Source organism: Nyctereutes procyonoides, unplaced genomic scaffold, assembly GCF_905146905.1.
Source record: "Nyctereutes procyonoides isolate TBG_1078 unplaced genomic scaffold, NYPRO_anot_genome, whole genome shotgun sequence".
NCBI classification, from domain to species: Eukaryota; Metazoa; Chordata; class Mammalia; order Carnivora; family Canidae; genus Nyctereutes; species Nyctereutes procyonoides.
In genome coordinates this window covers 22,021,678-22,037,407 of record NW_026575140.1, presented here as the reverse complement: position 1 = coordinate 22,037,407, position 15,730 = coordinate 22,021,678, and the positions used below count along the sequence as shown (strand labels likewise).

Here is a 15,730-nt window from a genome sequence, read left to right as displayed (position 1 = left end):
TGTGAAGTTAAGGAAAACAAGACTATATATCTCACTCCGCTGGGGCCCAGGCCACATATGCCTGGCTAGGTCACAGCCACGACCTAATAATCAATGCACTTACTCGTGTGCCGGGGCGGGACCCAGTGCCACGTGCACCGATCTCCACCCCCAGCTTGACTCAGCGTAGGCGCTCAGGACAGGTGAAGGGACGCGGAAGGGCGGGGACCGCGGCCGGAGAGCCCGCAGCGCCAGGTGCACGGCGCGAAGCACCGCCTACCGGAGGAGCGCGGAGGGGGCGGGGCCGGCCCTGCCGCGAGGCTGGAGGGCGTGGTCTGCTCAGCCTCGTTGACGTTGGCCAATCCGTGGACTCGAGGCGGCCGCGGTTCCCGCCTCCCGCCGCCACGAGGAGAGCGCCGCGTTGCTATTGGCTGGCCGAGGCTTCTTCCGGTCCAGGGGGGCGGGCCCCACGCGGTGGCGGGAAAGCTGTGGCCAGGGCCCTTCACCCCGGACTGTGAGGGGCTGCCGGTTGCGACGTGTCTCGGGCGGGTCTCTGTGGCCAGCATGGACGCGGCGGAGGTGGAGTTTCTGGCTGAGAAGGAGCTGGTCACCATAATCCCAAACTTCAGCCTAGACCAGATCTACCTCATTGGGGTAAGAGCTGGGGCAGCCATTTGCCTGAGGCCCCAGCGCCTGGGAGACGCGGTAGTGCTGGGATCTCCGCGGACACCCGCCGAGTGGACCGGGCTGGGGAACCCTGAGTGGTCGGCGGGGGGCCCTGAGGGGGGGACGCCCAGTGGTGGGGGGAGCGCCCGAGGGGAGGACGCCCAGTGGTGGGGGGGAGCGCCCGAGGGGGGGACGCCCAGTGGTGGGGGGGAGCGCCCGAGGGGAGGACGCCCAGTGGTGGGGGGAGCGCCCGAGGGGGGGGCGCCCAGTGGTGGGGGGAGCGCCCGAGGGGGGGACGCCCAGTGGTGGGGGGAGCGCCCGAGGGGAGGACGCCCAGTGGTGGTGGGGAGCGCCCGAGGGGAGGACGCCCAGTGGTGGGGGGGAGCGCCCGAGGGGAGGACGCCCAGTGGTGGGGGGGAGCGCCCGAGGGGAGGACGCCCAGTGGTGGGGGGAGCGCCCGAGGGGAGGACGCCCAGTGGTGGGGGGAGCGCCCGAGGGGGGGACGCCCAGTGGTGGGGGGAGCGCCCGAGGGGGGAGGCCCAGTGGTGGGGGGGAGCGCCTGAGCGGGGATGCCCAGTGGTGGGGGGGAGCATCTGAGGGGGCACGCCCAGTGGTGGGGGGGAGCGCCCGAGGGGGGACGCCCAGTGGTGGGGGGGAGCGCCCGAGGGGAGGACGCCCAGTGGTGGGGGGGAGCGCCCGAGGGGGGGACGCCCAGTGGTGGGGGGAGCGCCCGAGGGGAGGACGCCCAGTGGTGGTGGGGAGCGCCCGAGGGGAGGACGCCCAGTGGTGGGGGGGAGCGCCCGAGGGGAGGACGCCCAGTGGTGGGGGGAGCGCCCGAGGGGAGGACGCCCAGTGGTGGGGGGAGCGCCCGAGGGGGGGACGCCCAGTGGTGGGGGGAGCGCCCGAGGGGGGGACGCCCAGTGGTGGGGGGGAGCGCCTGAGCGGGGATGCCCAGTGGTGGGGGGGAGCATCTGAGGGGGCACGCCCAGTGGTGGGGGGAGCGCCCGAGGGGGGACGCCCAGTGGTGGGGGGAGCGCCCGAGGGGAGGACGCCCAGTGGTGGTGGGGAGCGCCCGAGGGGAGGACGCCCAGTAGTGGTGGGGAGCGCCCGAGGGGGGGACGCCCAGTGGTGGGGGGGAGCGCCCGAGGGGAGGACGCCCAGTGGTGGGGGGGAGCGCCCGAGGGGAGGACGCCCAGTGGTGGGGGGGAGCGCCTGAGCGGGGATGCCCAGTGGTGGGGGGGAGCATCTGAGGGGGCACGCCCAGTGGTGGGGGGAGCGCCCGAGGGGGGGACGCCCAGTGGTGGGGGGGAGCGCCCGAGGGGGGGACGCCCAGTGGTGGGGGGGAGCGCCTGAGCGGGGACGCCCAGTGGTGGGGGGGAGCATCTGAGGGGGCACGCCCAGTGGTGGGGGGAGCGCCGAGGGGGGGACGCCCAGTGGTGGGGGGGAGCGCCCGAGGGGGGGACGCCCAGTGGTGGGGGGGAGCACCTGGGGGGAGGACGCCCCGTGGTGGGGGGGAGCATCTGAGGGGGGACCCGAGTGGTCGGGGGGAGCACCTGAGGGGAGTACTGGCCAGTGGTGGGGGGAGCACTGAGGGGGGAGGCCCAGTGGTGGGGGGGTATACCTGGGGGTTATGCTGAGTGGTGTGGGGGGACTACCTGGGGGGGTGCAATGAGTGGTGGTGGTGGGGAGTTCCTGGAGGGGATGCTTGGTGGTTGGGGGGAGTTCATGAGGGGGGACTCTGAATGGTATATGGGAGGATACAGGGTGGGGTGACCTCGAGTGTTTGGGGGAAGAGATGTAGGTGCTGTGGGGGAGTACTGGGGAGGGAGAGACAATGAGTGGCCAGTGATGGGTTGGGGCAGGGGTACAGGTTGGGTGGATGCAGAGGGGAGGAAGAGGTGAGCAGGTTCTCATCCTGGGCCCAGCACCTCAGCTGTTCCAGCCACCTTCCCTGCAGCACCCTGCAGGAAACCCATGCTCAGGTGAGCTGGCCAGGTGTGCAGCTGAGGACAGTGCCCACGGCCTGATCCCTTGATTGGAGCTACCTTGCTGGGTGTATGTTCACAGTTGGGCTTTTTCCTTTGGGTTTCAACTTCTGCAACGCCTTTTCCCTTGTTGGACAGCAGTGGGGTCCAGTAGTGCCCTGTGCCATGTTTTGTCTTACCAGGACTTGGCTTTTCTTTGGCAGGGGGACCTGGGGCCTTTTAACCCTGGTTTACCAGTGGAAGTGCCTCTGTGGCTGGCGATTAACCTGAAACAGAGACAGAAGTGTCGGCTGATTCCTCCTGAGTGGATGGATGTGGGTAAGGACCTGGGTGGAGCAGGGCCAGGTGACACCTTCCCTTAGGGTGCAAGCACGGAGCCCCTTCCACTTACTCCAACATCCACTGGTCAGCTGAAATTTTAAAAACATGTTATTTATTTATTTGACAGAGAGTGCAAGGGAGGATGAGTGGGAATAGAGGGAGAAGCAGACTCCCTGCTGAGCAGGGTCCCCGCGAGGGGGTGGGTGCGCATGGGCGCGCGCGGGCGCGCGCGCGCGCGCGCACACACACACACACACACACACACACACACACAACTGAGCCACCCAGTGCTGATCAGCTGGAATTAATGAACGGTTAGAGATTCACCTCTTAGTTTGCTGACCACTATTACTAATGTCACGTTAGTTTGAGGCATCTACACCAAATTTCCCTCAGATTTTGATTTTAAGATGATTCAACTTGCTTTATTTATTTATTTATTTTTTTTTATTTATGATAGTCACAGAGAGAGAGAGGGAGAGAGAGGCAGAGACACAGGCAGAGGGAGAAGCAGGCTCGATGCACCGGGAGCCCGACGTGGGATTCGATCCCGGATCTCCAGGATCGCGCCCTGGGCCAAAGGCAGGCGCTAAACCGCTGCGCCACCCAGGGATCCCTATTTATTTTTTAAATATTTTATTTGAGAGAGAGAGAGCTGGGCGAGAGAAAGTGAACATGGGTGGGGGAGGGGCAGAGGGAAGAGGAGAAGCAGGCTCCCCACTGAGCGGGGAGCCCGAAGTGGGGCTCAATCCCAGGACCCTGAGATCATGACCTGAGAGGGAAGGCAGATGCTTAACCAGCTGAGCCACCAGGTGCCCCTCAACTGGCTTTAAAATTAAGAATATTGTAGGGTGTCTGGGAGGCTCATGTTGGTTAAACTTATGCCTTTGGCTCAGGTCATGATACTAGGATCCTGGGATTGAGCCCCTCATTGGGTTCCCTGTTCAGCAGTAAGTCTGTTTCTCCCTCTGCCCTCTGTATGCCTGTGTGTGTGTGCTCTTTCTCTCTCAAAATCTTTAAAATAAAATTAATATTGTATGGCTTTGAAGAAACATTTCTTCTAACTTTAAAAAAATAACTATATTGGGGTGCCTGGCTGGCTCAGCCAGTAGAGCATACTACTCTTGACCTTGGAGTTGTGAGTGACCTTGGGTTCATAAGTTTGAGCCCCATGTATCGACAAGCATACTATATTAAGTAAGGGGCAGGGTTCTCTTACATTATAGAGAATGCATGAAAATAATGCATCATCCAAACAAGGGAATATTACCCATATAAAGGAATGACGTACTGATCGTGCTTCAACTGAATGAACCTTGAACACATTATGTTACATGAAAAATAGAAAAGACACAAGGATCATTTACAACTTTGAATATACTAAAAACTATTGAGTTGTACATCTTATTTTTTTTAAAGATTTATTTTAGAGGAGGAGATGGAGAGACAAAGAATCTCAAGCAGACTCTGCAGTGAGCAACTGTGCAGTGAGCATGGATCCTGATGCAGGGCTCGATCCCATGACCCTGAGATCATGACCTTAGTTGAAACCAAGAGTTGGACCCCTAACCGACTGTGCCACCCAAGTGCCCCTGAATTATATATTTTATTTTATTTTTTTTAGATTTTTATTCATGAGACACACACACACACACACAGGGGCAGAGACACAGGCAGAGGGAGAAGCAGGCTCCATGCAGGGAGCCTGACGTGGGACTCGATCTTAGGTCTCCAGGATCAGACCCTGGGCTGAAGGCAGGCGCTAAACCGCTGAGCCACCCAGGCTGCCCTGAATTATATATTTTAAATGGGTGAATTGTATAGTGTATTGATTATGCCTCACTAATAAAGAAAATGATGGGGGGCGTCTGCATTCAGCTCAAGGCCTGATCCTCATGGTCCTGAGATAGAGCCCTAGGGTGAGCTCAGTGCTCAGCAGGGAGTCTGATTATCCCTCTCCTTCTGCCCCTCCTCCCACTCATGGGCACAAGCTCTCGCAAATCTTTATTTTTAAAAAAACTTTTTAAAGGTTTTGTTTATTTATTCATGAGAGACCCAGAAAAAAAAAGGCAGAGACACAGGCGGAGGGAGAAGCAGGCTCCATGTAGAAAGCCCAATGCTGGACTCCATCCCAGGACCCCTGGGATCAGGACCTGAGCCAAAAGCAGATGCTCCACCGCTGAACCACCCAGGTGCCCTCTCTCAAATCTTTAAAATAAAAAATAATGTATCAACAACGCAGGCAGAATTTATCCTGAGCCTTTGCAATCTTCTTCCTATCTCAGAGATAAAAGTGGCTCATTATAGCAAAGAACATTGATTTTATTTGGAATAGAGGGGGCATGTAGAGTTTGAAAAGCACCTGAGTGATTTTGATTGTCCCCTCCCAATTGGGAATCAGCCAGGGTCAGCTCCCATCTAGGAGTAAGGACATTTTGAGCCAGGTGCTCTCAAATACAGTTTCAGAAAGATTGTGTGGGCATTTTCTCCTTCTGGTCCTAAAGAGGGGGTGGCCCTGGTAGGTATGCAACAAAGGGAAACTCCTAATTCCTTCTGCTGAGGGGCTCTTTGACAGGGAACCCCCTCAGTTCTGGTTGTTAGTGCTACGTCCCCTTCTGGCAGTTTCGGTCCTTTGATTTTTTTTAAAAAATTTTTATTTATTTATGATAGTTACACACACACACACACAGAGAGAGGCAGAGACATAGGCAGAGGGAGAAGCAGGCTCCATGCACCGGGAGCCGGATGTGGGACTTGATCCTGGGTCTCCAGGATCGCGCCCTGGGCCAAAGGCAGGCGCCAAACCGCTGCGCCACCCAGGGATCCCAGTTTCGGTCCTTTCAAACCCAAAGAATAGGGGCAAGAACCTGTCTTCTTGCAGGCCAGGCAGTGAAGGTGTGGAGAGAGAGCCTGAGCTTTTTCACAGGCCAGGCCCATGCTGGGGTGAGCAGTAGTGAAACCCCACTAGTTTGTCAGTAGAGCATGCCCAAGAGACCACTGCCCTCTGCTTCTGCCACCATACAGTTCTACCTATTCTTGTCCTATGAATGGAATCATCTATTAAGTCTGTTTTTGTCTCTTCTGTGACTTTTTTTTTTTCCAAAGATTTGAGAGAGTGCACCTGCGTGAGTGGAGGAGGGGGCAGATAGAATCTCCAAACAGACTCCCCACTGAGGGCAGAACTCCCATCACCCGACCCAGAGATCATGACCTAGGCTGAAACCAGGAGTTGGGTGCTCAACCAACTGAGCTACCCAGGTGCTCCTCTGACCCTGTTTTTGAGATTCATTCCTGTTGTTGCATGTGGCATTACATCATTCTTTTATTGCCAAGTACTATTTCATTCATGATAAAATATTACACATTTGGATTACCCATTCTTCTGTTGGTGGGTATTTGGATTGTTTCCCATTTTTGGCTATTGCTGATTGAGGGGGTTATGAACATTCCTATTGAAGTCTTTTTGTGGAAAAATGTTTTTAATTCTCTTGGGTAAATACCTATGGTCATAGGGTGGACTATGCTTGACTTTGTAAGAAACCACCACCCAGCCCTCCAGAATGGTTGAGGTATTCTGATCCCACCAGAATCGTGTGAGAGTTCCCAGTATTTCACATCCTGGCCAACACTGGGTGATGTCACTGTTTGATTCATCACAGTTTGAACAGCAGTATTTCATACTCTGATTTAGATGCGAGAAAAGAATGTCAACTGTATAAAAATGTCTGTGGAGAAAGGGCAGGAGGGAGTTATCCAGGCTGTGAGTCTGACCAGTTGCCAGAGGTGGGCAGGCATGGTTAGAGTCTAGGTGTATTTCGAAGGAGAATCTGCAGGATTTGCTGATGGACAGGCTGTAGGATCTGAGAGAGGAGAGTGAAGAATGAGTGCCAGCGTGGCTGACCTGAGCTACGGAATGATATGGAGTAGCTTGTCTCCTGAGCTGGGAAAGGCTTCAGGAGTGTGAGGGCTGGGGTGTAGGGGTCCAGAGTTGGGGTTTGATCATGTCACATTGGAGATGCCTATTGGATATCTAGGTAGAAATAATGTGGGCAGAAGTATTTAGTCAGGAATTTGGTGAAGGGACTTATTTGGGGATATGAATGTTGAAGTCATCATGAGTGCTTGAATGATATTTAAGTGAGGCAGGATGACATCACATGGGATATGGGTTTAGGTGGCCAAGGGGTCAGGGATCTGAGCTCTATACCCTAGTGTTGAAAGAGAGGTCAGGTAGGGCTAGAGGAATCCATGAGATAAGAGAACTCAGAGTGTGGTATTCCAAAAATCAAGTGATAAATACACTCCAAGCAGGATTGATCGTTGTCAGCTGTGAAGACAGATGGAACCGTTGGGTTTGGCTGAGCAGAGGTCATGGGCCTTGGTGTTGAGCAGTGTTTGTAGAAGGGTAGACTAGACACCCACCTGAGTGGTCGAAGAAAGGAAGTTAACTATTTAAAAAAAAAAAAAGTGGTTTGGTAGCTGATGTTGGGAGGATTTTTTTTTTTTAAGATCTTATTTTTTAGAAATGCCTGGCGGCTTAGCGGTTGAGTGTCTGCCTTCTGCTCAGGGTGTGATCCCGGGGTCCCAGGATTGAGTCCTGCATTGGGCTGCCTGCATGGAACCTGCTTCTCCCTCTGCCTGTCTCTGCCTCTCTCTGTATCTCTCATGAATAAATAAATAAAATCTTAAATTAAAAAAATTTATTTAAATTCAATTAATTAACATATAGTGTATTATTAGTTTCACAGGTAGAGTTCAGTGATTCATCAGTTGCATATAACACCCAGTGCTCATTCCATCATGCACCCTCCTTAATGCACCCTCATGCACCCACTCTGTCCTCCCACCTACATCCCCTCCAGCCACTTCATTTTGTTTCCTTGGGTTAAGAGTCTCTTATGGTTTGTCTCCCTCTCTGATTTAGTCTTTTTTTTTTTTTAATTTATTCATGAGAGACACAGAGGCAGAGACATAGGCAGAGGGAGAAGCAGGGTCCCACAGGGAGCCCGGTGTAGCACTTGATTCCAGGACCCCAGGATCATGCCCTGAGCCGAAGGCAGACGCTTAACCACTGAGCCACCCAGGTGTCCCTGATTTTGTCTTATTTTACCCTCCCTTCCCCTTTGATCGTCTGTTTTGTTTCTTAAATTCCGCATGGGTGAAATCATGATCATTGTTTTTCTCTGACTTATTTCACTTACTAAGGTTTTATTTATTTTTAAAATTTTATTTATTTGAGAGAGAATGAGAGTGAGAGAGATCACAGCGAGGGAGAACGCGAACCAGACTGCCTGCTAAACAGGGAGCTTGACTCGGGTATTGATCCCAGAACCCTGAGATCGTGACCTGAACCGAAGGCAGACACTCAACCAACTGAGCCACCCAGACACCCCTAGACTCTTTCTCCCTCTCTTTTTTTTATTTTTATTTTTATTTTTTTTTAAATTTTTATTTATTTTATGATAGTCACACAGAGAGAGAGAAAGAGGCAGAGACATAGGCAGAGGGAGAAGCAGGCTCCATGCACCGGGAGCCCGACGTGGGATTCGATCCGGGGTCTCCAGAATCGCGCCCTGGGCCAAAGGCAGGCGCCAAACCGCTGTGCCACCCAGGGATCCCTCTCCCTCTCTTTTAATTTTTTTTTCTTTTTCTTTTTTAATAAATTGTATTTATCTATTCATGAGAGACCCAGAGAGAGAGGCAGAGACACAGGCAGAGGGAGAAGCCGGCTCCATGCAGGAAGCCCAACGTTGGACTCAATCCCAGGTCTCCAGGATCAGGCCCTGGGCTGAAGGCAGCACTAAACCACTGAGCCACCAGGGCTGCCCTCTTATTTTTTTTTTAAAGACTTAGAGCAAACAGGGAGAGGGGCAGAGGAAAAGAGAGAAGCAGACCCCGCTGAGTGGGGAGCCTGACTTGGGGCTGGATCCTAGGCCCCTGAGATCGTGACCCAAACCAAAATCAAGAGTCAAATGCTCAACTGATTGAGACAGCCAGGCACCCTAGGATTTTTCATTTTAAGATGGAAGCTATTGTAGTGAGTTTGATGGAATGGTTAAGTAGTGAGGACAACAGTGAATGCTCAAGTGAGCATTGATAGGGTGGTGTCCTATGAAGGTTGGAGAGGAGGTCCAGGATTCACCTGGATGGCTGTTCCTAGTGCACAGAGACAGGTATGGAGGGGGTTGGGAGCAGTGTACCAGCAGGAGTGTGCAGGTTCTCAGAAGGAGAGCATTAGAGTGAGCAGGTGAATGGAACAGGGGAGTAAATCGGGTTGTAGCGTGGCACCAAGGGTCCCTGAAGAGGGGACCCATCACTGACAGATTTCCCCCCCCCCCCAGCACAGTTGTGTGTGTGTCCCTCAGCCACAGTGGCCAGTCCAGATTCAGGACTTTCTCAGGCCCATAAACCAGGGAGAGAGGGGTACTGCTGCTGGATGGAATTGGGCTCCACTGCTGGATTCCAGATACTGGGCTTTAACCCCCCATGATCATCACCCACCTCCAGGTTGGAAGCACTTCTGTTCTATGTCCTCTTGCTCTCCTCTGAACAAGGCTTCGTATACATAAGTAAATTTCTCCAGTCACTGGTTACTCTCTTCACCTTTTGCATCAAAGGTAGAACACTTGTCTCTTTCCCTAAGAAAAGAATTTCTGACTCAGACACAGTTTCATCAGTACTACATCCCGCGGGCCAGAGCAGCAACACCCACAAAAATTTACCACCTTCTATAAGAGAAACTTTTTTTTTCTTTTATTAAAGATTTTATTTATTTACTCATGAGATACATAGAGAGGCAGAGACAAAGGCAGAGGGAGAAGCCGGCTCCATGCAGGGAGCCTGACATGGGACTTGATCCCGGGTCTCCAGAATCAGGCCCTGGGCTGAAGGCGGCGCTAAACCACTGAGCCACTCGGACTGCCCCCCTGGCCCCCGCCCTTTTTTAAGATTTTATTTATTCATGAGAGACAACAGAGTGAGAAAGGCAGGCTCCATGCAGGGAGCCTGATGTGGGACTTGATCCCTGGTCTCCAGGATCACACCCTGGGCCAAAGGCAGGTGCCCAACTGCTGAGTCACCCAGGTGTCCCTATAAGAGAAACTTTTGAGGAAATAGGCCCTGAATCCTCTAATTAGTGATACGGTACTCCAAAAAGTGCTTTTTTTCCTTTGTTTCTGTTAGTTGATCCAATAGGTAATGTAGACACCTGATAAAGTTGGAAAACTTAAATATTTTGGGCATGGTGATGGTAAAAATGTATGCACTTCTAAATTTCAGAAAAGTTGGAGAAGATTAGGGATCACGAGCGGAAGGAAGAAACCTTTACTCTTATGCCTAGCCCTTACTACATGGAACTTACCAAACTCCTGTTAAATCAGTAAGTATGTGTCCTCCTTAGAGCCACGTGTAAAGTGAAACTCCTGATTCTTGTCCCTTTCACCATCCCTCCTTTCTCATTCCACATTCAACTCTGAGGTGAGGGGTATCCCCGGCCACCTAGTTCCCTGTGTCAGTTACCTGGGGGGCGTTTGTATGCACATACTCTCTTGCCTGGGCTTTCTTCCCACCTCTACCTCTCCTGGGGAATCCCTTGTTGCTTTATCACTTGACATTGGACCCGAGTGAGTCTCCATTATCATCTCTAGCCTTTTTCTTAACTGTAGGTCTGTTTTATTAGTGAAGCTTTACTGTGTCTATGTTTTATTGGTGAGTCTTCCACTGTGTGCATTTGAGTTCTTGTATGTCTTTCACAGGAAAGGCCAGAGGGCTCACACTTGCTCTGAACCCTAGCTGTAATGAAAGCCCACTGGGGGCAAAAAGTGTGTAGTAGCTTTTTTCCCTGTGTCCATTTATGGTTCCCCTTTGGCTTCTAATTCATTCTCCATGTTGCAGCCAGAGTGGACTTTTAAAGATGGAGCTGCCATGTGACATCCCTGTTCTTTGGAGCCTGTCCAGGGTTTAGACTAAAGTCTTCATGATGGCATGCAAAGCACTGCCTAGCCTGATCTCCTTCTGCCTTCTTTCATGGCTTCTATAATTCTTCCCTCTGATTTTTCGGGTTCCAGGCTCACATTGGCCTCTTTTACTTCCTTACACATACCAGGATCCTCAGGGCTTTCATATACTGTTCCCTCTGTTCAGTAGGTCCAGCTATTCTCTGTTCCCTCCTTTGGTTTAGCCTAACTGGTGTTCCTCACAGGTTAAGGATGCCAGTCCTCTTGGCAGCTCTGTAGCCCCCATGACATTTATTTGTCAGCTGTAATCTCCTAATCACTAGTCAGGCTGTGCCCTCCCACTCCTACCCCAGTTCTAAAGGGTGGGGACTGGGGTGCCTGAGTGGCTCAGTCAGTTAAGTGTCTGACTCTAGATTTTGGTGCAGGTCATGAGATTGAGTCCTGTGTCGGGCTCCATGCTGGGCATGAAGCCTGCTTGAGGTTTTCTATCTCCCTCTCCCCTTGCCCCTCCACCCCCAATCTGTGTACACATGTGCTCTCTTCCTCTTAAAAAAAAAAAAAGTGCAGGGATTGTGTCTTGTTTGCCCTAATATGGTGCCTGGTGCATACATATTTATTGAATGAAATCAGAAGGGGACAGGCAAGTGTGGATGATCTTGGAGATCTCTCCAAGTATCTCTCCAAGTATCTCTCTATGGGAGATACTAGAATGTAATTTGCAAAATGTCAAGCTTTTGAAGCTCTGAGCACTTTTTTTTTTTAAAGTAGGCTCCATGCCCAGTGTGGAGCCCAGTATGGGGTTTGAACTCACGACCTCGAGATCAAGACCTGAGCTGAGACCTAAGTCGGATGCTTAGCTGACTGAGCCACCCAGGTGCCCTCTGAACAACCTTTTCATTGATGGATTCAAGAGCAGAACTATAACAAAAATGGGGAAGTTCCCTATTGTCTGCTGTAGAGCATGGGCCAGGGGCCCACTGCATGACACTATTCAAATGAAAATTTGTGGTACGTAACATGGACTTGCTCTTAAGTTGATATATGAGACTACAGTTTACAACATATTAAGCATTCCAGTAGATAGTGGAAATAGTCACATGGGCTTGAGCCCCACTTAGTGGGGAAGAAGTGTGGGCCTGTTAACCAGAAGTTCCACACTGCAGTGTGATGTCCTGTTCAGAGCATGTGGGGATGCAGCCCTAATGTCTGGTGGAGCCAGAGAAGGCATCCCTTTAAGAAAGAGGGAGGGAAGGGACACTCTAGGTAGAAGGCAGGGACATGTGAACGGGCATGGTATGTTTGGGGAAGCAGAACTGTTGGGGCAGATGTAGACTAAGTGAAGGGACAGGATGCTGAGGCTGTTATTCTGTGGCGGCAGTGTCTTGGGGAGGTTGTTTGGCAGGGGTGTGTTGTCCAATGGATCGGAAAGCCTTCTGTGGCAGTTGGCAGGGGAACTTGGAAAGTACAGAAGCAGAGGTGAGGGCCCTCTTCACCTTTAGTTTTTGAAGTTTAGGGTCTTATGTATGTAGTTTAAACTTTGGTTTTATGATTCTTTGTAATTCATTCAGCCAAGGGACCTAATTTTACCTTTGTTCTGCAGTTAACAAGTACCTGGGAGCCTTTGTTCTTTAACCTGCTGTCCAGAGCATAAGATCCAAATGTTTGGTTCTTAAATAACAATCCACTATGTAAATTTTATACCACTGATTCTCCACTACTAATCACAAGCTACTTTCAGCATGTGGAGAGGCCACTTCCAGCTTTCCTAGCATGCCTGGTGATGGACCATAGATAGAAGTGTAAGCTTCTATTTTCATCTTCTATTTTGTTTTTCCCTTCAAAGGTTAGTTTAAAATACAGCTCATAACAAGGGGTGCCTGAATGGCTTAGTCAGTTAAGTGTCTATCAATTTCAGCTCAGGTCTTGATCTTAGGGTCATGAGTTCAAGCCCTGCACTGGGCTCCACACTGGTGTGGAGCCTACTTAAAAAAAAAAAAAAAGGCTAGAATGGTCAAAGGATTCAAAGTGTAGCTCAAGACAGGAAGGCTGTCACACTGACCCTTGTTGACTCCTGTTAAAACTTTTACCCAGAATTTGCTGTGTATAGGTATGTTCAGTTTATGCTAATTTGCAGTTTCTTTAGTTTCTGTAAAGTGTATTTTTATTTTCTTTGTGGAGTGAGATAGTACCTAGCCTTCAGAGCTTTTGGGAGGATAGACATGCTTTGTAGTGCTGAGCACAGTGCCTGGCACAGAGCTGTTATCTTCTTTCCCTGGCAGGTTGTAAGCCCTTGGATAAATATTGAGGTATGAGCAATAGCTGTCATGACCTCTGAGCAAATTCATTCAAGATGGAAATTCTATCGTACAGAACACTCAGTTACCCTGAGACAGAAAATGTCCAACTTAGAGCTTATTCTCTGAAGTCCTCGTATTGTAACCTGTCAGGGGATAGTTAACGTGAGCACAAATAACTGTGTGGGTCATGGCTGAATTTTCTTGGCACCAAGCTAAATTGCTAGAAAGGTTTACATTTTAATATTGAAAACAAGGCACCTGGATGGCTCACGTGGTAAAGCATCTGCCTTCAGCTCAGTTTGTGATCCCGGGGTCCTGGAATTGAGCCCCACATCAGGCTCCCTGCTCAGCGGGGAGTCTGCTTCTCCCCCTCCCTTCTATTCCCCCTGCTTGTTCTCTTTCTCTTTCAAGAAAACAAACATTTTGCTCCTGTTTTCCTAAAGCCAAGCAGCATTTTTTTTTTCCTTAAGATTTTATTTATTTATTCATGAGAGACACAGAGAGAGGCAGAGACACATGCAGAGGGAGAAGCAGGCTCCATGCAGGGAGCCCGACTTGGGACTCGATCCCGGGTCTCCAGGATCACTCCCTGAGCCGAGGGCAGATGCCCAACAGCTGAGCCACCCAGGCATCCCGCAGCATTTTTTTTTTAAAAGGCCATTTCTACCTGGAGGAGTGCCTGCCTGGCTTAGTTGGAAGAGCATGTGATTCTTGATCTTGGGGTCTTGAGTTTGAGTTCCAGATTAGGTGTGGAACCTACTTAAAGGAAGACCCACTTCTACCTGGATGTTGCTTTAGTTTACCAAGTGCTTTCTTACTTGATTCCCACCCCTGACCCCCTTCCCTCCCCACCACCCACCACCCTTCTTTTAGTGCTTCAGACAATATCCCAAAAGCAGACGAGATCCGGACCCTGGTCAAGGATGTGTGGGACACTCGCATTGCCAAACTACGGGTGTCTGCTGACAGCTTTGTGAGACAGCAGGAGGCACATGCCAAGGTAGGTATGCTCAGGGAGGGGGCACAGGGATCCTTCCTGTGGCAGCTGCCTCTCCTCACATGCCCTCAAGGCCTGGTGCTGCTTGGATTATTGCAAGCAGGGATTATTCGTAGTGTTGTGCCTTAAAAAAAAACAAAACCTGTTATTCATCGATTACTTATTTTTATTCAGTAGATTTTACATTTTCTCAAATCAAGCACTCCTGAACCAACCCAGCAGGTTTTCTCTTGTGTTTAGCTGGATAACCTGACCTTGATGGAAATCAGCAGCAGCGGGCCTTTCCTCACACAAGCACTCAATCACATGTACAAACTACGGACAAACCTGCAACCTCCTGAAAGCACCCAGTCTCAGGACTTCTAGAGAAGGCTATGAGCTTGGAAAGAAAGGCTTTGTATCTCCCAGCGGAGGCCTGCCGGGTGGTGTGTGTGTGTCCAGGTCATAATGGAGGTACTAGTATCTCTGGAGCTCTAGAACCCCTTTTGAATGTATGAAAAACTGTAATGAAACAAGGAATGGGTTAATAACATTGTTGGAAAGCAACAGGTTTGTGCTTAGTCTTTGAGACATTCTTTAATTCCATATCTGTCTTTAGGGAACCAGCTGTTCTTTTATGGGGGAGAGAAAGTTTTGGCAAAACAAGTTCTTTTCCCCAGCAGAGCCTGCGGTCTCCTGTGTGGCATTGTCATGTGGGTGAACATTCAGTGATGTTTAGTGTTGCTTGTAAGTGAGAAATGTAGTAGGAATGATGATGTGGCCTGGGGCTTTTTTTCCTTTCTTGACCCTGATCTCTTGGGCTAAATTTAGACTCTCCTAGAGTCTGCTCACACAGAGGAAGATGGCAGATGAGTGGTAAGATGTTGACCAGGGTTCACCATCTAAGGCCAATAAAGATGGACTCCACCCACATCTTGCATTGTTTTTTTTTTTTTTTTTTCCTTGCATCACTACCAAGTAAAGAGAGCAAGTCATAAAGCTGAAATGGTTTGACTGATCCAATGGGATATGTGGCAGGCAGGGGTGATATTCAGACTGACACTTGGGTGTCTCTTGTTCTTTTGGCTATTTTTGGTTAAGGTGTAGCAGGTTTTTCACAAGAAGAAAGCCAGGGAACTCCCTGGCTGCTTGAAGCTCAGCTGCCATCATGAATGACACAGTAACTGTCCAGATGAGCAAGTTCATGACCAACCAGACTCCTTCATGGAAACAGATGGGTCATTGGTGTTCTTCACCCTGGGGAAGGCAACAGTATCTAATACAGAAAATCAAGACAAAGTAGCCACAATGTACAAGACCACACCAGATAACATCTTTGGATTCAGAAGCCATTTTGGTGGTGGCAAGACAGCTGGCTCTGGTGTGATTTAGGATTCCTTGGATTATGCAAAAAGAGGAAACAAACCCAAACACTGATGTGTAAGACACAACCCATATGAGAAGAGAAAGACCCAAGGAAAACAGCAAAAGGAACGCCAAGGCAGAATTAAGAAAGTCTAGGGGACTGCAAAAGCCAAGGCTGGTGCTGGC

The 15,730-nt window shown here is 50.8% G+C and overlaps 1 protein-coding gene across 1 annotated transcript; it reads left to right on the top strand.

Moving 5' to 3' along the window:
- Positions 1-463: 463 nt before the first annotated feature.
- GINS2 (GINS complex subunit 2) lies at positions 464-14,746 on the top strand. The gene is made up of 5 exons (XM_055306663.1): positions 464-633; positions 2,834-2,948; positions 10,230-10,329; positions 14,077-14,203; positions 14,441-14,746. The coding sequence occupies exons 1-5, from the start codon at positions 544-546 to the stop codon at positions 14,564-14,566; spliced, it is 558 nt and encodes a 185-aa protein (XP_055162638.1). The 5' UTR covers positions 464-543; the 3' UTR covers positions 14,567-14,746.
- Positions 14,747-15,730: the final 984 nt, after the last annotated feature.

Excerpts from the sequence above, each read along its gene's own strand:
- GINS2 (XM_055306663.1), top strand. The coding sequence starts at position 544 with ATGGACGCGGCGGAGGTGGAGTTTCTGGCTGAGAAGGAGCTGGTCACC. Across the intron at positions 10,330-14,076 it reads ACCAAACTCCTGTTAAATCA|TGCTTCAGACAATATCCCAA; the intron begins GTAAGTATGTGT and ends CCCTTCTTTTAG. Across the intron at positions 14,204-14,440 it reads AGCAGGAGGCACATGCCAAG|CTGGATAACCTGACCTTGAT; the intron begins GTAGGTATGCTC and ends TCTTGTGTTTAG.